Here is a 24,785-nt window from a genome sequence, read left to right on the forward strand (position 1 = left end):
CAAAAAGCCAGAGGCATGGCAGTGCCTGCCTGCAGTCCTGGTTCTAGGGCGGCAGAGACAGGCCAGTTGGTCTAACCAGTTGGTAAGCTCGAGGCTCAGGGAGAAGACCCTGTCTCACCAGAAAACAAAACAAAACAAAAAACTGGAAAAGTGATCAAGGTGAGCACCTGCTGACCTGACGTCAACCTCTGACCCCCACACTTACGCACACATGCATGCTCCTTGCCAACACACACCGGAATGCCTACTTATAATTATGCATGGCTCCCCATACCAGTCCCACAAAAAAAATCACACAGTAGGCAGCACTAGGGGCCCTGAGTTAACAACACTAACATGCCTCAGACAATAAGCTTTGCCCTGTTATTTGCAACATGAATGGAACTAGAGGTTGAGTGTGATGGGGAAGTCCTGTGTATATGTCAATAAAGCACTGTTGGCCAATAGGGAAGCAAGATAGGTGGGACTAGGAATCCAGGAGGACTCTGGGTAGGAGAAACACAGGGAGTCACGATGTAGCCCACCAGAGAAGATGTCCAGAAGAGAAATACTTAGATTAACAATTATGGGATAAATACTTGAGTCAGAGCTAGCCAGTAAGAAACAAGCAAGGCCAACAGCTTCATAATTAATACAGCATCTTGTGTGTTATTTGGGGACTACAACATGGCAGAGCCCAGGTGACTGGCGGGGGAAAAACCAAAGCGGCAGACAAGAAAAAGGCATCTCTCTACATGAGTGAAATAAGCCAGGCACTGGAAGACAAACACCACATGATCTCACACATACTTGGAAGCTGAAAGAGCTGCTCTCCCAGAAATAAAGACTAGAACTGTGGTTCCAGAAGCCAAGGGACAAGTGGAACAGAGAGGTGTTCAGCAGTGGAGATACAGAAGGAAGACAGCAGCTCTGAGCACTACGGCACAGATGACAGTGACGGACTATACAAACAAAAGTAAAAGGACTGTGAAGGCTTTCCCTCAGAAGACCAGGGGGAATGCTTGAGGAAATGGATGTGTGTTGCTTGATTTAAGCTGCACTCTGTGCTGGGGACGTGGCCCTCATGGTAGAGCTCTGGGGACGTGGCTGGGTGGTAGAGATCTTGCCTAGCATGCTTGGCGCTGAGTTCACTCCCTAGTACAATGGATGGATGGATGGAATGGTTATTATACAGAAACACATGAATATATGTGTACGACTTTCATGCTTTTGTGAACTAGTAAACATTTTTAAAGAAATTAAAAACTGAGCTGAGTAGATAGATGGCTATCAATTTAAGTGATTGCCACGCAACACTTAACGTCCCCAGAACCCATGGGAACGCTGGACAGGCATGGTAGCCATCCCGTAATTTCAGTGTCGGGAGGCAAAGACAAGGGATCCCCCAAAGAAATCTGGCTAGTAAGACTAGCCCTATAAGCGACTGGGAGACCCTGCCTCAGTGAGTATGATGGCAGAACTATTGACAATGATTCCCAACCTCGACCTTGAGTCTCCACACACTTGTGCTCCCACACACATGTGCCCCAAACACACACATGTGCTCCCACACACATGCACATGAAAAACTGTAATTAAAAGCATAAATGAGTTGAATTCTAGCCATCTTGTTACCCATGACAGAAAGGAAAAGTAGAGTTTCGTGCCAGTTACTACATCCCTGCTGGTGCCTGTGTTCCTAGATGAATATAGTCAAGGCTGGGAAGCCACATTTGGATAAATGTCACATTGTGGGGTTGGGTCCAAAAAGCCAACTGCAGAAGGGAATCCTGGGAACAACTTCCAGAAACGAACCTGGAGCTCAGTGAGTGCCCTCACCACTGGAGATCTGGTTCATTATCACCAGAGGACAGCGGCTGCCCGTCTGTCCTCACACCGTGTCTAAGTGCCCGGCACACAGAAAGGGTTCTATCTGTGATGGGGCTGGGGGCAGAAGAGGAAAGCAAAGATGAGAGGCTGAAATGACACTGAGCCATGCTCGCAGAGCCCTGCGGTCTGAAATCCTGACTCCCCTCCCACTTGTTAACTGCTGGGTTCCAGCCAAGGCCTCCTGTGCCTGCGTGTGATCACAGCTCAGTGTAATTAAACACCTGAGCTTCCCTGGAGGGAGGACTCCAATGCCAGCCAGGGAAGAACCAGGCTCCCACCTGTCCCTGCCCGTCCCTACCTTCCACCTCGCCAAACTGTCCCTGTGGGCAGGCTCTGTCCAGCAGCCCCATCACCATGCCTCTCTGCAGGGCTGTCCCTGCTTCCTCTGCTAATTTACACTCCTGGCCTGGTTTGTGGGGACTCCTTGGGGGGGGTGTTTTAGTTTCTCCAATGCGTAATTCCACTTCACCCACAGGAAACTTGGGCTCGCTAAGCCAGGGTATGGCCTGCCATCATGCCAGCTCTGAGGAAGAAGGGGAGCACTCCCTTGCCCTGATCTGACTCTGCCGCCCCCCACTCAAGCTCAGCTGAGAGCCTCTCCCCTTCCTTTCCTATAGCACAAATGAAGCGTCAGCCTGGCCAACGTTAGCCCCGTGCTCTGCAGAGCTCAGGGTGACTCTGCGCAGGCTTGCCTTCCTCCAAACCCTGTTGCCCTTCAATTTGGGCTCCTCTCCAGCCCCTGTTCCTTGCCAAGTTTCCTTGAGGCAGTGGTGGGTTTTGCCACCACACGGCTATAATTCAGACTCAGGCCTCTAGCTGATGAGAGCTAAAACCATTCCCTCTCACTTGGGCACAAAGGACCACAATGAAGGAAAAAAAAAGAGAAAATGTTCAGAGAGACTGCAGAGTCAGGACTCGGGGTGGGTTCATGGAGCTGGCCCTCTGAGTGTCTGCCTGAAGGGATCCTTGCCAGAAGATTCTCAAGCATCAGCACCACACACAACCCTTCATTAAGCACTTCTCACACACAAGATGGGCAATCCCTATGCCTTCTACCGTGCCTCCTTCAGCCTCTAAACTCTTAACCAACACCCGCCAAAATCCCTGGTAGAAAAGTCATCAGACTCAAACCCATGAAGGTGCTATGAGGAAGAGCATCTCCGCTGACATGAGGCCACCTTCGGCTCCTGCCCAGATGCCAGGCAGAAACAAAGGTTCTAGAAGGAACAGCCTTGACCCTCATCGCTGCCGTTCCGTTTACAGCATTCCCAGATGAAGAAGCAGGCTCAGGAACACGGTGGTTTCGTCCTGCCAGGCAGCACAGCAGAGTCAGAATCCATTTCCATGCTCATATGATCTGATCCCTGGGCTTTCAAAGCTCTGTGACTTCTGGCGCATAAAGGTGGCTTCTGACCCGTCACCAGCCACATATGAGCTTGGCTGGCTCTGTGGACACTGGGAGTCGCTTTCCTAAGTCTCTCTTACCCAGTTAGTTTCCTCTAAAGAGGGCTATCCCGTAGAAGTGGGCGTTCTTTGAATAAACTGACAGACAGACGGGCTATGGAATCTTTGGTCTGAGAGATGAGTGATGCAATCCATGTACAGTGCTGGAGTCATTTGGGCCAAAGGCACAGCTTGCAGCCCAGACACCTTCTAAGTGGAAGTGTACAGGACAGAAGTGTGGCTGCTCGAAATGCTGGCCTCCTGGCAAGGAGGTGCGATCCCGATCCCTCGGCACACAGAAGACTCAGAATGGGTCACAAACATGGGTCTGAGGGACTGCCCAGCAGGGACAGGGCAAGCCCTCAACTCAGACCACCATTCTTTTCTCCTTGCTACTTGGAGGAACGCAGGGCACGGGTGGTGACTGAATTCTCTGAAGCTATCTCGTTCTTGTCGGGAACTGGGGTGGTGGCTGAGGCTTGTGGGAAGGTGATGACTCATAAGTCTTCCAAAACTTTCCCCCAGCAGATTCTCGTCTGCTCGTTTCAAAGGAAAGAAAAGCTCCCCCCTCCTCATCGTGATTTCTCGTGAGCTGCCCCGCCCCCCGTGTGTGTCAGCCCATTGGTTGCCAACTATGATAAACGCTTGGCACAAAGCAGCCAGGGGTATGTAGTGGCGTTTAGCAATTCCTCTGCTGCAAGTGGAAAGTGAGCCACCGTCACCTATCTCCTTGTGCTTTGGCACAATCCACGAGGGCACCAGCTGATGACCCACCAGCACCACCTGTGGTTGCCAGAACCAATGGTTGTCTTGACACTTGGAGACAGAGGGAGACAGCACTGCACAGGATTGGTGAGCCCAGCTCTCCTCTTGCTAGCTGTGGCAAGCAACACCACTGTCTCCCTAGCCATAAAAAGAGGCTTCCCCACAGAGTCCCGTGAGCTCCAGAAGAGATAGGCACAGAAGCACGGCGGAAGCAAAACCTTGAGTTCTAACAACTTTACAAACGTTGAGGTCTAACAATGTTACCACTCAGTAGAAACTGCATTTAAGAAAATAACAATAGGGGAATTCCGCAGATGATGTGCCCATCTTGTAAGGCCAGAGACAACTCCTCCATTAGCTTGCAACAGTATCCATCCGAGCTTACTAACACCTAGTGATTGTTTGGTTGTAAATCCTTCTTCCGGGTGCAGCGTCCAGCTACGATCAAGGCCAGGGTCCTGCCACTGTAGACTCAATCAGATAATTCTCACTATAATTGTAAGTCAGTCTTAGAGAACTATCTCGCAGGACAGCGTCTCCCTGCCGTCTCTCCGCTGCCCTCCACAGCTCCTCCACTCTCAATACTGCCCTCAACACACAACACAAAGGATGTTTTACCTTGCCGTGTCCCAAAATAATCAGCAAGGGAATCAACAACACAAAAACAAAGACTTTGTTGTCAGGTGAAACTGGATGAAAATCCAGCTCAGCCACCTCCGAAGCTGTGTCCTGGGGCAAGCTATTTTGTATTTGTCAAAGAGGAATGAGGCCTGTTTTAAGGGTTGTTGGGCTGCTGCGAATGCCGTACTGAAGATGTTCCGGGCACTCAGTGCTCTGGTTCTCTAGGATGCTTCTGCTGCTCTTGGCCCTCTGTCTTGCCCAATCAGGACTCTGCCAGTCAGGCATGGGCAGTGACTCCGGGGTGGGGTGGGGGACCTCTCCAACCATGCCAACAGCTTCCCTTAACTTGCTCTATGGTCAGGCCAACCTACTTCTTGAAGGTCTGTTTTATATCTACGAACTCACACCCAGATGTGCTTGTATTTAGGGAACCTGTCCATTACACTGCATGCAAGTTCAAATTCTCTTTCGGAAGACCACACCCACAGGACCAACGAGGTTGAGATCATCCTCATTTGTTGCGTTCCATAAATGTGCTACAAGCTCCTGCTACTGGCACCCTGGTGCTACCTCTGTGCCAGGCACTGAGCACCACTCCGTTCTTCTGGCAGCCAGATCCGGCTGGTATGGAGTGACCCTCCTTCCCACACTCAGCATCACGTGGCCACCAGGCATAGAAGAGAAGAGGGAGCACAGAGAGACCCACATGTCCGGCCCTCTAGAGTCTCCTTGGAGCTGAGCAAAAGTCGCCATGAGAAAGATGATGAGATACTTAGAGGCATGTTCAGAGACAGGCCCAGGGTACAAGAAAACAACCCTCCGAAAGGGCCCGTGACCCTAAAGGGTACAATCAATGTGGCCGGGACAGGGTGGGAGGGACAACGTAGAGCTTGCTTTCTGAAATAGAGGAGTTAGGGGGAGAGAGGGTGGTAGCTCCAGGCTGGCCAGAGGTGGAGATACCCACGGCGGCTGGGGAGAATCAGGTGGAGATACTCCAACGGCCGGGGTCAGCAGCTGGGGGAGAATCAAGTTCCAGAGGGAAATCAGAGCATTCCCTGGCTAGAGAAGACATCTAATAATGAAGGACAAACGAGTGCTTATTTCTCCCAGAGAGTTCTGAACACTGCCCCACTTCCCAAAATAAACGTAAACCAAAAATGAAATTAAACAGCTTCCCCAAGCTGCTCAGACAGAGCAGCAATTACTGTTTTATTTTACTTTTTCTAAGAACAGGAAACACAGTCTTGGCCTCTGGATGGAAACGCTTGCCTTCTTCACAGGCTGTCACATCTCCTTGGGGGCATGTCCTTCTCGCTTCCATCAGCAGGGGCAGCCCCTCCACTCTCACCAAAACTAAATTGTGCGGCACAAACCACAGAGCAGATCTCAGGGAGAGTCTCTTCTCCCTGGTAAAACGCCCTTAAATTTTGTTTTGGGTTTTTTTCCCCCCTCAACAAGTGATTCGGGATAAGATTACATTTCTCAGACTCTCTTGCAGCTAGGTGTGGCTAGGTTATCCATCCCAGTCAATGGGATATGAAAAAAAATAGATACAGAGAACTTCCTAGCCTTATTCTCAAAAGAGAGGCATGTGGTTGGCCTTTTCCATCCTCTCTATCTTCCGGGGGAAAAACACAATGGATAAAGCTAGAACAGCCACACAGGATGACAACATGGAAGTGACACATGGACACAGTCAAGAAGCCGGTGTCTGGTGTCTGTGAGGTAGAGAGGTGAAGCCTGCACTTTGGTGAAACACGTTTTGGGTCTCCACCCAATAGGAGATTCTGTATCCTACAACTAATAAGCTTCCCCAGTAGCACTGGACACCCAGAGTCTAAGGCCTTAACGTCTCAGAATGAGCAAGTCAATACTTACTGAGACTCTGTAGTTTATTAAAGTCATCTCAGAGTCTTCACTCCCCCTCCCGCCCCTATGTTCTTACTGAGAGTTGTGACGGGATCATTTTGGAAGAACCAGAAGGTGACATAAAGAAGCCCACTCAGAGTGGGCCTGGTGTTATGTAGGAGTGACAAGCCTTGGGGAGCATTCGAAAGCTTTCATCTGCAAGGCTCGGGTCCAGCAGGGGAGTGAGAGGAGGGGCTGTGCAGGGACTCCGGGTGCTCGCAGAATTCCCTGAGCTCTGGTGCCAGCCTGGGTTTGAAGGCCCTGAGCTGGGGGCAGACTGGGAAGAAAGACGTGATTCACAGACACAGGAGGCTGCATAGGGCCGGGGTGGCGTCTAGAGTTGGAGTGCACTGTCTGGATCCCCCACGGTCACCAGAGAGGGAGGGTGTGTGACGCTTACTTAATGTGACAGAGTGACAGCGGTGACCTTATGGGAAGAAAAGGAAAAGTGCAAGCACGTATTTAGATAATGGCAACTGTCTCTTTACCATCTAAGCCCTCCTGAGGACAACCCAAGGCACAGTCGGGTCTCAACCTGAGGCTGAGGCAACTCGCTGTTTCCATATACTTTTTCCTTCCTTGGGGATCCCTCGAATGCCAGGGTATGGATCAGCCACAGGGAAGACTCTAACTCCAAGCCCTTGTCACTGGTTTGTGTCAACAGGGAAGCCAGGGCAAGGGCTGGCTACAATTTATGTCTAAAGCCAGCCCATTGAAGACAGCCATTCACAGCCTCCTAATGAGATAGTCTATTAGAATGGAGAAAACTAATGTAAATGCATCATTTTCCTGTTTCCTGGGATCCTCTGGAGAACAAGCAAGTTGTAATGAGATGTTCAGAGCAGACAGAAAGCACACATCATCTATGGCACAGTTAATACGGCCCCAGAAGAGCCAAGAAATGCCATCCCCGTGGCACGAAACATTTAGTACAAAGGGGGGAAACCCAAGTCTCATTCCCCACTTCAGGAATCACAAGGCAGCCTGGGAAAGAGACAGTGCAGAGCTCTTGGGATATGCCCAGGCCCTCACTGCTAGGTATTTCAGTCCTGGTGTAAGTCTGACCCCAGGAGTGGTCCAGAAGGGGCCTGAGTGTGCACATGTGTGCACAGGGGTAGCGGGAGAGAGAAGCCTCACACTGGCAGTCACCCCGAAGCAAGGCTCTCCCGGACGTGGGTTTACAAGGCTGATTACCAACCCTTACACACGGTGCAAAACCCTTCTCATTAGCACAAGGGTTTGTCAGACGCATGTCACAGCTGTAGCCGTAAATGACATGTTGCTGTAAAGCATCCGCGTCCCTAAACACCAGGTCCTGAGCCCGGAGCATAATTGTGTTCTTAAAGCAAAACAATGAGCAGGCATAGTTTCCACAACAGGCGCGGGTAGGCTGCCCAGGTTCACAGAGGACTCCTCCACGTGTCAGTGATCGAGCATGGGGAATCTGTGCCGGCAGCCTACACCAATGTGTGACTCCATCACTGTCACAGGTGAGGGGTCCATCGGACCCTCTCCCTCTGGCCCACCAGCCCCACATCCTTGAGACAATGAGGACAGTCCTCTGAGACCCCTTTCCCTCATCCAATAGCAGGCAGAGTAAGCCATGGAGCAGGCGGGTGTGCCCAGCAGTGTCTGCCACTCACAAGAGCTCCCCAAAAGGTTGAACAGGAGCTCTTAGCCCAACAGATCGCATGCTCCACCACACAGCGGAAGCGGCCTGAGTACTATTCCTTGATTATCGTGTGGAGTGGGAATATTGCCTGGCTCTGAGAAGGGGGGAACATGAAAGAAGCGGAAATGACCGGGGTTTCCCCCGGGTACTAGGAAATAACACTGTCATGGGACAATAGTTTGGAGAAGGAAGGAGACACATTTGTCTTCATTGCATGCCCTGAGGGCTTTTCTCTTCCTCCTCTGGGTGACAAACCATAAGAAACCCCTGAAAGCTGTCTGAGACCACGAAATGGGCCCATTTCTAAGTGACCACTCTCAGAGAATTCTCAGTAATGGCTGCAATTGGACGTTCATCTCCCCCGGAAGGGAAGGAAAGCCGGGCCGTAAGGGAAGGAAGCCGGGCCCTAGGCACACCATCTCACTTTGACTATTCTGTACTCCAAGGCTCACAAATGTTCCGGGGAGCAGGCTGGGAAGCAGCTCCGTGGTGGGGTGCATGCTTAGCATGTGACCGATGCTACGTGTGATGCCCAGCACTGGAGTTTCGTCTTGTTTGCAAGCTGCAAGCCCCGACTAGACTCCAGTGCAGTTGAGGCTGAAACCCCTTCTAGAAGAGAAAAAGTCTTAAATCCTTGCCTGAGACATGAGAAAGCACCCCAAGTTCTAATTAAACTGGAGCAATTAGCCACCCACGGATCCTTCACTCAGGTTCCCGCGGCCGGGCAATCATCTCCATTAAATCCCATTTTAAAATAAGGAGCAAATGCAGCAGCTACACCAGCAGCACCCAGTTCTCAGAATCAATTACCCCTTTAGACACATCCTGTGAAAGCTCTCAGGAATCTGCCTGCGTCAGGCACGAGGAGGGAGCTTCAAGAAGCTGGCGGTGATCAGGAGACAGGACAGTGTGGGCTGAAAAAGTCTACCCCAGGTCTGGATCTCTCAGCCACCAGGCAAAGGGTGTCAACAACGCATTCATCAATGTCACCTTGAAGGACCACATCCAAGAAGGGGACGCACTGCCTGTGGGCTCTGGATACGAGTTCTCTGCGTGATCAGACCACTGCAAATGCAAGCTTCTGCAGTGCGGCCTGTCCCGCGTCCTAAGAGCCCTGGCAGCATGAGCACAAACCAGCCAGGCTCACCGGTGTCTCGAGACAGGCAGGTTCTCACCCACTAGGACTTCCTGGGATGGAGGGAGGTCAATGGCATCAGCCAAAGGAGCTTTCTAGACTCTTCTACAGCGACAACCACACACTTGTCAGTGGTAAAATGACTCAGACTTAAGCACTTGTCTCAAGAACTAGGAGAGTATTCAATGCAGGAACAGGATCCCATTAATCTCTCTCTCTCTCTCTCTCTCTCTCTCTCTCTCTGTGTGTGTGTGTGTGTGTGTGTGTGTGTGTTTTATATGGAGCATGGAGACTTCTCCACCATGAGGCACCCAGGAAAATACTGATCTTAGCTGGGAACGATTATGACTCAGGTCTACAATCCCAGCATTCAGGTAGGCCAAGGCAAGAGGACTGGCAGAAGTTTGAGGCTAGCCTAGGCTACACAGTGAGTTCCAGCTCATTCTGGGCTACACCGCAAGGCCTGACCTTCAAAAGAGAGAACAGGGTAAGGAGGGGCAAGGGAGGAAGGATATGGAGGAAGGAAGCAATGGCTCAGACTAGCTCTCCTAGAGAAATACGTTTTTTCCCTAGGAAACACTGAAGAGGAAAGCAAAATTGTAATAGAATACTTCATTTAACCCTGAGCTTCAGCGGTATCCTCACTCTGGCACATAGCCAGTGTAAGGATGGCAGAGACGTCCTAGGCTCTTCTCTCAGACATGGGTTTTTCTCGTGTCAGGCTGGACTATGCAGATCTAAGCTGTGTTTAAACCGATGGATGGCACAAGACACTCATTAAATGCCGGGCGATGTTCACACAAGTATTATCATCAAGAAAAGAATAAGGAGCCGGGCGTTGGTGGCACACACCTTTAATCCCAGTACTCGGGAGGCAGAGGCAGGCGGATCTCTGTGAGTTCGCTAGGACAGGCACCAAAACAATACAGAGAAACCCTATTTCAAAAACCCGAGAGAGAGAGAGAGAGAGAGAGAGAGAGAGAGAGAGAGAGAGAGAGAGAGAGAGAGAGAGAGCAATAAGGAAAGCAAGGCAGCCGTGTGAGAAGATGGTCATCAGTTTAGCTTGACTGTGCTGTGATCATTTCACTGTGTAATCAAAACACCACACTCACTGTCTTAAGACTAAAATGGACATAGAGCCTGCCATGGCTCAGTGATCTTAGCATAGCCGTATATGAAACAGTCTTTCGTTCCAAACTTAATAAAAATCAAGTAACCAGATGACCAGGTATACATAGAAAAAGCAGACTAGTGAAGGTACCAGACAGTAATAACTGACTCTCCTTCCCTCTCCCCATCTCTCTCCCTTTCTTCTCTTCTCTCTCCCTTTCTTTCTGCTAACAAGGTCTCATGTAACCCAGGCTGGACTAGCACTTTCTATCCAGCTAAAGACAACCTGTCGTCACTCCCTGAATTCTGAGATTACACACATATGGTAATCCCCAGTTTATACTGGTGCTGGGGATTGAACCCAGGCCTTCCTGCATGTGAGGCAAGCACTTTGCTAACTGAGCTACAGCCTCATTCCTCTTGTACCCTTTTTAAATTTGTTTTTCTCGATGAGCATGAGCTGATTTAAAGACCGCGAATACCACAACCCTAGTCTTCAGGAGGAAACACGATCTCGGATGGATCCACCTGCGCACTCACTCCTTAGCCAAGTTCCCTGGCTCCGCCCCCCTTCCCGAGTGCCGCCATACTCACAGCCAATCATCATGATGGCCACCGCGAAGATCTTCTCAATGTCTGTGGATGGGGCAATGTTCCCGAAGCCCACGCTGGTGAGGCTGGTCATGGTGAAGTATAGCGAGGAGATGTAGACAGAGTTCTTGCTGGGCCCGCCTTCCCACTTCCCCGAGCCGGACCCATTAAACTGGTATGGAGTGCCAATGTCCATCGCCAGCTGGTAGAGCCAGCTGTTGTTGCGGATCGTCTTGGTGTCCTCGTCAAAGATTTCGTAGTCCCCGATGCTGTACCAGATGCAGGCCATCCAGTGGGCAGCCAGCCCAAACACGCACACCAGCAAGACCAGAACTGCAGCTCCATACTCGATGTAGTGGTCCAGCTTGCGGGCCACTCGCCCAAGACGGAGCAGCCGCACAACTTTCAGAGAACTGAACAGGCTGCTGATGCCCTGGAAAGGGGGATGGACACGGCTTCAGAGAGAAAGAACACAGCTAATGCTTCACCCCTTCCGCCCCACCCCTGCCATCGGTTTAAGCATCCTGTACGTTTCCATGACGTGCGATATTATACAACCCTTAAAAAAATTAGAATCCTTTTTTAAAAAAAAGATATCATTTATCCTGATTTTATGGGTACAAATATTTTATCTGCAGCTACATATGTGTACCGGGTGCTTGCCTGGTGCCTGTAGAGACCAGAAGGGAAATTTCAGGTCCCTGGGAGGGCAACCGCAAAAGGCCAAGTGCATTCTGGGAACCAGACCCGCATCCTCTGTGAGAGCAGTTAACTAACTGCTAAGCCATCTCTCCATCCCTTTAAAATTAGAATTCTATTCCAAGGTGTACAGAATAGAGATTTCTATTTGGTGTTTTATGACTTGATTAAAAAGATAAACAAAACAAGGAGAGTTATTATAGATGAGAACAAATATATACATATATATATGCATCTTTCTGTACCACTAGTTATTTTAAGAAAACTTTCAAGGGTTGTATAATATTTCATATTATACAATATGAGATGTTTGGATTGTATCATATTTATTTCATGTGGCAATGAATTACATAAACACTGCATTGCACATAAAAAATAAATATGTGTGCATTATAAAGCAATCAGGAACCACAGGCTGTTTTTTTATTCTGTTTTCATCTATTTGATTATAAGTGCACACAAACACACACACACACACACACACACACACACCACACAGTCAGTCCAGGAAACGGAAATAAAGCACAGTGGTATGTAAAGAACACCAGGGTGGAAATTTGGGCCATGGTGTCCATTTGGACACTTCAGTGACCTGCTTGTGCTCTTGGGTAAACAAGGAGGGGGTGACCCAGAGCACCACACAGCCTTCCACAAACACTAACTAACCTACCAGCTCCCAGCACCTCCCACGGGAACTCGAAATACACTACAGATGCCACAGCGCTTGAACCCCTCCCCACGTGGTTCTTATTCTGATGTGATCCTAAGATGTGTGCACTGGGAATTTCTGTTAGGTTTTCTCACTTACCCTAAAAACAGACTAGAAAGCAAACAGCACAGAGATGTTTCTTTGAGTCAAGGCTCTGTCAGCCTTTACCTAGTAAGACCCCAAGGAAAGATGTTGCCCTTCATCATGGGGGATGCAGGGTTCCTCTCTTTTCCAACCACTAGGCAGTTTCTGTGCCTCCATGACTCTCTTACCCTCTATCCTCCTAAAGCCAATGCCCCAGGGTCAACTTATGGCAGGAGAAGGAAAAGGAGTCAATGATGCTTCCCCGTGTCTGTGTAAGGAGTCACCCTGGGCTCACTCCTCTTTGAGCGTCCATCACTCAGCTGTATTTCTCAGGCTCTGTCCATCTACCTGAATCCCTGTGGATGTCACTTCCAGGGAAGTTGTTCTTTGTCTGTTTCCTGTCTCATCTCCAGGTAAGCCTGTGTGATCTTGAAGCTATACCCTGGGGACGATGGACCTACAGACAAGCCTAGGTCCCCTGGACACTCAGCCCAAGCTAACTTAAGTTGTAGCATGTGGATAAGGAAGAAATCCCTGAAATAAGCACTGAACTGTGTTTCCCTTTCCTACCAACTCTGGGGTCCTGTCCAAGCAGACCCCAAAGGAGGCTGTGCAGAGAGCGGGGCAGGAGAAGTGGGATTTGCTGCCTTCTCAGAAAAATAAAACAAGGCTAGGCATGTGGCTCAAAAGGCAGACGGCTTACCCAGCTTGTGTGGAGCCCTGACTTTTATTCCCAGTGTCACAAAATAAATACAACAGAACAAATAATCAGCCCTCGCATCTGCAGAACTGGGATGGCTGTGACCGTTTCTTATCTATTTGCAAAGTCCACATCAGCACAGACGTTCCTGTCGGTGTTCTCTTCCCTCTCTTGAGCAACCTTGCCACACAAGAGTGGACAAGGCCATCACAGGGGTCAGCCGATAGGGTAAGGGGAGACCTCTCTGCACGGGGCACCTGCACCCCAACAGAGGGTAACCAGCTTCCAGTAACGGAGTGAGCAGCATCTACGGCTGCCACGAAGGAGATATTTTGGGAGGCAAAGGAGTCTTTGGGATGAGTCAGAAATCAAACATCACATACGCGAGCCACCCACACACCACCTCCTCCTGAGGGTCCCTGAAACCGGCTCAAAGAAAAGCTTGCTTCCTGGGGCAAAATCACCTTCTCACTTCTCCTAGTGCAAGTACAGTTCAAAGCAACTCGCGGCAGCCCAGAGGCCCCCAAAGGTGGCCTGCTCCTCCTTGACCCTCCCTTTTTCTACTCCCACGCCTCAGATGCACCACTCCACCACTCACAAGCCATCGGTGAGCTACATCACCTGTCTGATCCTCCCGCCACATCCCCGTTCCTCCCTCCTGCATCACAAAGGCCACCAGGAGACATCCAACTGCCACTCAGAGGCCAGGCCCATGTTCTAACCATATGTATGCCCCGAATGGCTCGCATGTCTACATGTGGTGCCTCATCAGGCTGGCCACCTGGTGATCTAAGCATCCCTCGGGCTTGTGGTGGCTGAACTCCACCACGAAGCTTCCCTGATGACCATGAAGTCAGAACCCATAGCTAATTCCTCCACAAGCCCATGGTGTTCCGTGCCCATTAGCCACTTGGGCATGACTGCCTGTGTGATAAAGTCCTCATTCCCCCAAAATGTCATCAGGAAGTACACCTTCCCAAAGTTAGAAGCCACCAGTCACCAGTCATGCACGCTAAAAGCAAGTGGGTTGGACAGCGTCACCCCTTATTTTGGAATCGAAGACACGACTCTGAGTCTAGAGCACAGCACATGTTCAGAAGGAGTCTTGAGAAAGCTTCTCGACCGACGGGGAGGTTAGGGCGAGCCTTCTCCTCCCCGCTCTATGGAGGGTCCGGCATGTCACTGCTGTCTCTCTGCACGGTGGTATGCCATCGCTCGGTGCTCCGGTAACTTCTTTTCCCCCACGCCCCCTACATTCCTGAAGTTCAGTACGCGAGATAAATAAGTCAGAACCCTCGAAACTTCCATTTTTATTTGAGTACATGAAAACCTGACAGCTCCATGGGCTAGAGAATCAGGTTTCCCCAGAGACTGATTGCAGAAGAAAAACCATCTCATGCTGCAGGTAGTTTTCTGGATGCTTGATGGGAGTCTTGACATTAGGAAAGGCCAGGGGTTTCCAGGTATGTTGGGAGATGTCATTCTGTAAAAATGTGTCTGACTGGTTTGAATAAAGCACTGTTGGCCAATAGGGAAGCAAGATAGGTGGGACTAGGAGTTGAGGAGGATTCTGGGAAAAAGAGACACAGAGAGACACCATGTAGCCGCCAGAGGAGTAAGAGGTCTGGACCCTTTTCTCCAGTAAGAGAAATACTTAGATTAACAATTATGGGTTAAATACACTTAAGTCAGAGATAGCCAGTAAGAAACCAAGCGAACGGCCAACAGCTTCATAATTAATACAGTGTCCTGTGTGTTATTTGGGGGTTCAGACACCGTGCCAGGGCCCAGCAGACTGGCAAGGAAGACCACACTCTACATGGGTGGGTCAAAGAGAACAGAGGAGCAGCAAGAATACAAGCGGCTGAGCTTCATCCCCGAAAGCCTCAGCTAGCCCGGTGGCAGACTGGAAATCTCAGTGGTTCCCGTGTGATAGTCCCAATGGATCTGAACTGAGAGGGATACCAGCAGGCTTCAGACCGTTCACTTTGGTTTGCCTTCACCTTGCTCTGTGTGCGTGCGTGCGTGCCTGTGTGTGTGTGTGTGTGTGTGTGTGTGTGTGTGTTGGGAGGGGGCACATGCACGTGGTGGCCAAATGATGAAGTCAGGTGTCCTGCTACTGCTTTCCACTGTCCCCTTTGAGTCAGGGTCTCGCACTAAAGCTGGAGCGAGTTAAGCAGCCAGGAAGCCCTGTGCTCCAACTGCGCTGGGCTACAGGCGCACACACGGCCGTGTCTGGATTTCTTCTTTATGTGAGTGCTCTGACCCAAAGTTGGGTCCTCACACCTGCACGGCAAGCTCTCCTACTCACTAATCCATCTCTCCAGGCCCCTGCCTTCTCCTCTAACTAGATCTACCAATTCTCTGCTTGGTAACATTTTTTTTCCCTGCCATAGGCATCGACACTAAAGTCACAGGCTGACGCCATTCTGTTACTGAAATACTGTTTGTAGATAGTCTCACCAAGCTCCGAGATCCACGGGGGGGGGGCACCATAGTAGTCATGGTGTATTAGAACTATAAAATACTCTTGGTGTCATCTCCCACCCCTATTGCTTGGGAGGCCCCTTCTCCAGCTCATGCTTCCCTGTGGTCACATGGTGAGAAGGTCTGTGGCCTGAAGCCTTGATGGACTGTGCTTGCCTGGGCACGTTGCCCATGTGGCTTCCTATCAATGCCTGCTCGCCCTATTATTCCCCCTCAAGCTCCGAAGCGAAGAACAGTGAGTTCTAGGCTCCACCCTTGCATCTTTCCAAACAAGAGTGACTTAGCACTCACAACAATGTCTGGGTTGGTATGTGCCCCTCCCCGAGCCTCCATGAATGGGGGCCCAATCACTCTTCAGTCAATACGGATGGGTGGAGCAGGTTGGCACTGTCTCAGTGCCCTGCGCCTCAGCCTCCTTTCACTTTTTATCTTGAGACGTAATCTCACCATGTTGTCCAGGCTGGTCTTGAACTTATTCTGCAGGTCAGAGGAGCCTCCAACTTGGAATCCTCCTGCCTCGGTCCCCAAAGGAGGCAAAATGGGAAGGCTGTACCATGCCAAGCTGAACTAATACTTATTGAGCCCTTACTCATAGCTCTAGCCCTGGTGACAGACCAGACCCAAACTTTTACCCTTCTAGGATTTTCAATTAAGAGAGACAGACATAGAATAAGTCGGAGCTGCCATGTGATGGCATCATAACAAATCAGGGAGAAATAAACGCAGACATACGAGGAAGGTGGCCGGCCAGTGTCACTCAGGTATTCACAGAGACTGTGTGGCATCAAGGCAAGGGCCCAGGGGAGACAAGGGTGTGAGCCACAAGAGGGTCTAAGAAAAACACGTTCCAGACAGAAGTCACACCCTGAGGTGTGACGGGCATGTCACACTCTGTCGCTCTGCCATAGACCGACATGTCCTTCAGGTCTGGAAGGACACTGCCGGTGAGAGATTTTTCACTATTAGCCTCCAGGCACTGAGGACGTCAGGGATATCATGTCACCAATTCCTTGGCCTGCCTTCCCAGGGGAGTTCGTCGTACACCTATTTGCAGAAGAAGGCACGGATGCAAAGGTAGTGACCAGTGCCACAGACTCCATCTTCAATCTCCTGTCTTCATAGTCCTAGCTCCTCATGGACAGTCTGTTTAGTGTCTGTTGAATGAAAACCTAGGCTGTGACGATACTGGGCCTCTGTTAAAAAGGATCGTGATGCTATTGTGGGGTGTCGAGTTGCCAGATCCAGGGATGCCTGACGTACTCATCTGGGTGTGTCTGAGTGTCTGCAGAGAAGATGGTTTGTGGGCCAGTGAGCTGAGTGACTCGGACTCTGGGCAGCACCAACCAGCAGACTAAGGACCTGAATGAATGAAAAGCGAACAGGAAAAAAAGAAAGCTACGTCCTTCCCTCTGGCAGTTCCTTTCCCTGCAGACATGCTGCCAAGGACACTCTGGGGCTTGGACCAATGATCTTCGACCTTCAACTCAGATTTGCAGTAGGGGCCCTGAGTAGCACCTTCTCAGTACTTTGGTCTCAGGCCAGAGGAGTGGAGGTTATAACACTCTCTGAGACTTCTGACCTCTTGAACCAAGCCACGAACCAGCTTCCCTGGTTCTACAGATAGTAGGCAGCCACCACTATGGGACTGCTCAGCTGCTATGATCATATGAGTCAGCCTGACATTGTGCGTGCGTGTGTGTGTGTGTGTGTGTGTGTGTGTGTGTGTGTGTGGTGTGATCCTGTATGTGCCTCTCTCTCCCCAGCCCTTCCTTTCTAGTCTCATCGTAGCACAGTCTGGCCTTGAACTCAGTATACAGCCAAGCATGGTCTTGAACTCCTGACCTTCCTGTCTCTGCCTCTGAAGTGCTGGATACTACGCATGCTGCAGCACACCCATTTATACAGTGCTGGCGATGGGACCCAAGACCTCATGCATGGTAAGCAAGTATGAGTCCCATTCCCAGTTGCCACTGACTCTTCTCTGCGGAAGCCTGCCTAATACGAAGATTTGCTACTTTATTAACAGAAGCTGCCTGTGTGTTGTCTTTAAAAAAAAAAAAAGACTTCAAGAATGTCCCATGAAAGCTCCACACTCTGAGAACTCACAGCCGTTTCTGTTGATAATGGAGTAAATTGGTTTTACCAGGTTTCATTGGAAGCTGCTTTCTGAAGCCAAAATGTAATTTGCCTCCCCCTTCCTCATTTTCAACATTGTTCTTCAGCCATGTTTAATTCAATCAGGAGATGGTTTCCTGAAACCTGGGACAGGAAGACACACCCTAGACTGAGCAATGATTAAAAAAAAAAAAGCAAGGGACTGCCCTCACCCTGCCTGCAGTCAGGCACAGATCAAGCAGAATGCAAGCTGCATTGGGGACAAATCACACCTGCCACCGTGCAGGTGAGTCAGGGCAGGACACGAGGTTATGCAAGCAGAGGACCTCTCCTGGCTCATCCAGCTGGTCTGCTGACCATATCCAGGGAAAGGATGCGGCTTCTGAGCCCAAAGGGAACTTTTAACCAGAAATGGGATCACCTGCACCCTTTTATTTGTTTAATCCAATAATGTCATCCAGAAGGCACATGTGCAGTCCCTGCAGAAAACAGTCATTGGAGGAAGTGTAGAAATCGTTGCTTAAAACTGTGGACTTCCTTTGCGTTTACTCAGAAGCAAAAGCAGGCTGTGCGCTCGCTCCCTTGTGAACTGATACTGTCAAGCTTTCCCTTCTGGAGGTACTGGGAAAAAACTCTTGGTTGCTGACCAAAAACATCCAAAGGAGAAAAGCCAGAAACTCTGGTTTTATCAAGTAGCATTTCCATTGCTCAGAATACTAAATTCTCTTCCAAGAAAGAGAGATGAATCCAAGTAGTCCGGGGTATTTTTCTCTGTCAGGGGAGCCATGCTGTGCCCTGCAAACTGAATGCTATAGCTGTGTGAGCCGTGGTTTTAATTTTCTTTAGGCTAATTTTATTCATAACCTCAGGGGCAACACAGGCCTGGATCTGGTGTGGCTGAAAAGCCAAGTGGTTTTCCTAAAAGTCACAGACACAGATGTCCCAGGTCTGTGACCTGAGGAGAACACTGATCCTTCATCACTCCCCTAGCCAGAGTTCTTCACACAAAATGGTCCTGCGATTGGGAAAGCATCCTTCTAAGAAGCAGTAGAGAGGCATGGACCGTTCTTTATGTGGTCTGTTTAGATTTAAAAGTCTCACATATGCGCTGTCTGAACATAAGCCACTCCAGCCTTGTCTGATCCTGGCTGAAGACCAAGGTGCAAGCCGGAAGGCAAGCAGGAACCCCCAAACAGGTGGCCTCCTGCCGAGCACTGGGAGTTTGTGGCACAGGTCCCCTGGGGGATGCGCAGTGAAGAGGGGGGTTCTACCAGCTGGCTTAGATGGGTGAATGGGTCCCTAGAATGTAAGGACTATGAGTGTGGTATTACTAAGTGCACGCCAGTAGCCTGAACCTCTGGGTTGTGTCCATGGGGATTTAACTGAAGTGCTAATGCAATCATCCTAGCAAAATTAAAGACATACTAGAGAGACACCGCGTCCTTCCTTTGACTATCAGTCTATTGAAACAATGGTCCCCAAGAAACTGGGATTTCCCCCCGCCAGAAGTCTCATGGTGAAACAAGGAAAAGACTGGATCTTGGTGCCAGCCACAAGGGGAGTTTGCCCCCCACCCCCAGGAAGAGAGTTCATATGGTTCTGACAACTGGTCTACCACTTATCAGGAGATAATGGAGCCCAGGCAATGACAGGCCTATGATAGACAAGGCCACACCTGACAGGACTGTTTAATCATACGCCCCTTGGCTTCTATGTAAACTAAACCTCATGCCAGGACCCTCAGAAGGTGGACTTGAGGTCATTAGACCTCTTTATTTCCTCCTTTTTCCCCAATGTGTTTCCCCAAACATGTCTCCCTCCTCTGCTTCTTTGTTCCTCCTCTCTCTAATTAGCCTGTTGAAGACTGTACTGTGGCTGAGCCTACCTCGTTAGTGCTTTTAGGGCCCACGTTCCCACCCAAACAACTCCAGTAACCCTGAAGTAATCCAAAGTCCAGGGACCATCTCACACATCAGACATGAGGGGCAGAGAACTCTAAAGGAAAGAACTTGGCAAGCCATGGGACAGGCTTCGGCGTGACCGTGGGAAGACCAAGGCTGGGTCCTGAAGAGGAGTCCATGGGGACATGCCTAGACCAGAAAGGCAAAGGGATGAAAGGGATTCTGGGTACCCGAGGCTTAGGTAAGAAGGACTTTCCACATGGGATGACAGTCTGTGTTTCCCTTTCTTATCGCTTTGATGTTGCCTATCCTTCCTTGAAGGCCCTCAAGATCAAAGAGGCCATTCCTTCTGAAAGCACAGGGAAAATGGTGGGTAAGAATAGAATCACCTTGCCATTTTACCCCTGAAGGAATCAACATGTACAGGGATCTCCTCCACGGCTCTCTGGCCTCTGAGTGTAAGTCTCTGTGGGATCATCCTGAAGAAAAACAATGGTTCCTTCAGAGGCTTCTGGGGGGGAAAATACATTTCTGAGGACTCTGGAAGCAAAGCACAGATAGTCACCATCACTCAGTAGATAGATTTCCCTAAATTCTAGGCCCAACAGACAGGAGCAGGCTTCAGCTTCCAGAGTAGCTCATTGCATAACACTCAAAGTTTCCCAGGAGTCCCAGCCTGACCTGACCCCTGATGAGTCACCATTGCTCAGAGAAGGGAAGGGACCTGTCTAAACCCAGAAGCCTTCTAGAATTCTGTTCTCTATCCACTTATCACCTGCCATCCCACACAACCACACACAGCCCTTGGCAACTGCTGGTTCTATTACCACCCACTGGTCTTGTCCTTTCCTGAATGTCCTATCATGGAACCACCTAGCATATAGCCTTTTACGACTGAATTCATTCATAAGTAACACATTTCAAGGTTTCCTTCTGGCTTTTCATGCCTTCACAGCTCATTTTTTTTAACACTGAATAATATTCCACTGTCTGTAGGTAGCCTGGTGCAGACATTCATCTTCCCAAGGAAATCCTGCTTACTTCTAAGATTTTAGCTCTTATCAATAGGGGTACCACTTGTCACTTCTCGCAGGGCTCTCAGCACAGTCATGAGGCCACAAGGAAATGTCCTGCAGGACACTTTGAAGGTCGGTATGTAACGTCAAGAGCAAGTACTGATGGCAACATCAGGGTCATCTACAAGCGTCTTCTAAAGTCATGATTCATTTCTGGACAGTGGCTGGGAAGGATAGTTCATGTCAATGTTAGGGTCGTCTACAGGAGTCTTCTGAAGTCATGATTCATTTCTGGACAGTGGCTGGGAAGGATAGTTCATGTCAACGTTAGGATCGTCTACAGGCGTCTTCTGAAGTCATAATTCATTTCTGGACAGTGACTGGGCAGGATAGTTCATGTCAATGTTAGAGTTGTCTACAGGCGTCTTCTGAAGTCATGATTCATTTCTGGACAGTGGCTGGGCAGGACAGTGCATGTCAATGTTAGGGTCATCTACAGGCATCTTCTGAAGTCATGATTCATTTCTGGACAGTGACTGGGCAGAATAGTTTTATGTCAACTTGACACAGGCTAGGGTCATCTGAGAGGAGGGAACCCCAGTTGAGAAGATGCCTCCATTGGGCTGGGGTGGTGACCCAAAGGTTAAAGTGCTGCACAGGTGAAGACCGGAGTACAGATCCCCAGAAACCAAATGAATGCCAGGTGGATATGCTGGCCTGCCCTTATTTCCAACCTTGGAATGGGGAGATGGGGAATGCCCAGAACAAACTGGCTGTTAAGACCAGTCATATGGATAAGTTCTGGGTTTGACTGAGAGACCCATTCTCAATATGGTGGAAAAGTGACTGGGGATGGTTCCTGACATTAACCTCAGGCTTCCAGACACCTCCACACACACACAAGAACATACATACATATATACATACATATATACATACATACATACATACATACATACCCACACATCACACACACACACAGATAAGACAAATAGAAAGAATAAGACTTGCATTAACTTGGGGAAACATTACACAGTCAACCAGCAAAGTAACATGAAGGAGGATTTGGTCAAATCCTAGCTTTATGCTAGGTCTCTGTGGGGTCCCCCGCACATGGCTTAATCGTATGCACGTTTGTGAAATGAGGGTCCCTCCTCTCATGTGGGTGGTTGCGATAATAAACCAAGATTATGGTTATAAAGCATTCTTTCATATTTCAAAGCACTATAGAAACACAAGCTCATTAAAATTATAATTATGGTGACTATTACAAGAAGAGGGTTTATGGCTCAGTGAGACACTCTGTATATATAATGTGCACAACTACATAAATTATGTGTGCTTTTTAGCTAAAGACTGGAAGGAAATGGGGGAAAATGAAAAATCATTGCGCTGGGTCAAGGGTCAGCAAGCGTTGTCTGTAGAGAGCCAGATCCTCAGGGTCTTCAGCCTTCATGATGTGTACGCAGCCCTAGAGCCCCAGAGCAATGGTGAGTAAGATACAAACAAAGGGATATATGCCTCTGTCCTCACAAGAGCTTCCCTTATAAACACTGGGATTTGAGTTTTGTGTAATTTTCTAACATCACAAAGTAGTATTCTTTTTTGAGTTTATTAAACTCTTTAAATTGCGATGATCTGCTCTTAGCTCCTAGGCTATACAACAACAAGTTTGGACTACAGGCCACAGATGGATGACTCCTAAGCTAGGGGGATGCGTAATGCACAATTTCCTTAGCGCTATAGTGTGATTTGGGTGTTTTTTTAGACAGAGAGCAGAAGATAGCATGAATTCTCTTGGGACTGTTATAGCCATTGAAAGTCAGCCAAGCAGTCAGCTGGTCTGCATCACACACACACACACACACACACACACTCACATACACACACTCACACGCACGCACACACACACACAACCCCAAGGCCTAGCTGCTTTTTGAGGTCCCAGCCTTCACCCCTCGCTTTCTTCAAGACCAAATCCTGAGCCCCCTTCTTCCAGGGAGTCTTCCCTCGCTGATCTCAACCTACGTGTCACCTGTAGATTATCCAACTCACATACAGGGGTGAGCACTTGTTTAACAGAGGCCCCATCCTTCAGATCCCATGATGCAGTCTTTCTCCCCAAGACAGCAAGATGTGGCGGCAGGCTGTACACTCCTGGAGGCTGAATGCAACATTTCAGCTAAAAGCACTAAGCAAGCAACCAGAGGGAGGGGTGTTCAGATGCTGGGGTGGGGATAGGGAACCGTCTAGGCTTCTGACATGCCGGCACTCTGCAGGTCTGCCACAGGAAGGCCCTCCGCTGCCCACAACTGGATTTATCTGGTCATTATTCTGGAGCGTTCTAAGCTGGTGCAAAAAAATAATTTTATTCTGTGCACAAAACCACACGTACTATAGTGACAGGCCTTAGTGACATTATGAGAGATCATTCTCAGGAGACACTGTGAGCCAGTGGACTCCCTGGCATGGGCAGGATTTTTTAAAAGGAAGAACAGCAGACAGCAACCCAACTCTAAGGGTCTATGGCATGCTTTGGAAACCAGGGCCCAGGGAGGGAAGGAAGCCAAGCCGCAGGGACACAAGAACAAAACCAGATGTCTAAGTAGGAGTCCCTGTCCCCCTGCACATGCATTCTAGGGCCCTCCTGGGTCCTCCAGAGTACACCTGGGAAAGGCAGGTCAGGACCTACGCCTCTCACCCAAACTAATGATTTGCATGACAAACACCAGGCTAAGTGATCTACACCCATCATTTCGTCACGACAACCACTACACGGCATAGGCGCCTTTGTCATTTTAAAAAATGACAACAAAACAACTGACAAGCACTTGGAAGACCCGTGGGTGACTGGCTTCCTGTACTAGAGGCTGGGCCCTCATTTCAACGTCAGATCAAAGGGTTTTCACTTTCACAGGACTTACTCTCTTCCAGTGGGAGAAACAGAAGGCAATCAAGCACACACACACACACACACACACACATGCTCGCACACACACCGCATGCACACACAAACAGACACACACATACACACGCACGTGCACGCACACACACACACATGCTCACACACATGCGCACACACAGGCAAACTCACAGACACACACAGAGCTTAACAAGATACTATCTGTGGTCTACAGAGTGAGTTTCAGGACAGCCTCCAAAACAATACAGAGAAACCCTGTCTTGAAAAACCAAAAAAAAAAAAAAAAAAAAAAAAAGATACTATCTGAATGTACAAAGCACCACACAGGACACAGAAGGGTTAAATTAAGTAGAATCCTTCCTAATGAAGAGGAGGAAGGAGGCTTTCTCAAAGGGCCGGCCTACATGTGCATGTGCTTCAAGAATATTTACAGAGTGAAATGGTCCCAAGGTCCCAAAATCAGGCCAACAGGCTCTGTTCTAGGAGGCTGGGGGTGGAGTTCCCTGGACAGACCCCTCTACAAAGGGGTGCAGAGGGAATGAAGGTGAGGCAGGGGGAATCTGGGCACCTCCAAGGACACGGAGACTGCGAGGAAACCCAGTCAGGGCTGCCAGCATAAGGCAGAGAGACATGCTAATGCACCGCAAAGAGCGTGTTCCGGGGAGGCAACATGCTTACTGGCAGAACAGGGCGGAGCCGCTGTGACGGGCTCCTCCATAGCCAAGCTAACGCTAACGGAAGCTATCAATCTACCCACAGCTTGAGGGACCGTGTTTATGAAACTGCCTCGTAGAAACATTTCTTTCTTGTTCCCCTGGTCACGGCTCTGGGGTTAACAAGATAAGCTTTCCTTGGGAATGGAAAAACAGTATCTGCCACAGGATAAAATCCAAGAGATTAATCTTCTATAATACTGTCATTTTCTTATAATATCAAATCCTTATTGAAAGAACCAACTATGTGTCGTGAATAAAAAAGGAAATAACGTTACTGGTGGCAAAGGGCCGAGCTACAGGCCCTCACTCCAAAGAGAACAG

General features: G+C 49.4%; 1 protein-coding gene across 2 annotated transcripts in view; it reads right to left on the minus strand.

Moving 5' to 3' along the window:
• Positions 1 to 24,785, minus strand: part of Kcnh1 (potassium voltage-gated channel subfamily H member 1) — a 285,008-nt gene that overhangs the window by 141,934 nt on the left and 118,289 nt on the right. For both annotated transcript variants that reach the window (XM_005082858.4, XM_005082857.4), the window contains exon 7: positions 11,118 to 11,547. In XM_005082858.4, coding sequence (XP_005082915.1) covers positions 11,118 to 11,547 — 430 coding nt within the window. The remainder of the gene's footprint in view (positions 1 to 11,117; positions 11,548 to 24,785) is intronic.

Source organism: Mesocricetus auratus, unplaced genomic scaffold (assembly GCF_017639785.1).
Source record: "Mesocricetus auratus isolate SY011 unplaced genomic scaffold, BCM_Maur_2.0 Super-Scaffold_100676, whole genome shotgun sequence".
Classification (NCBI taxonomy): domain Eukaryota; kingdom Metazoa; phylum Chordata; class Mammalia; order Rodentia; family Cricetidae; genus Mesocricetus; species Mesocricetus auratus.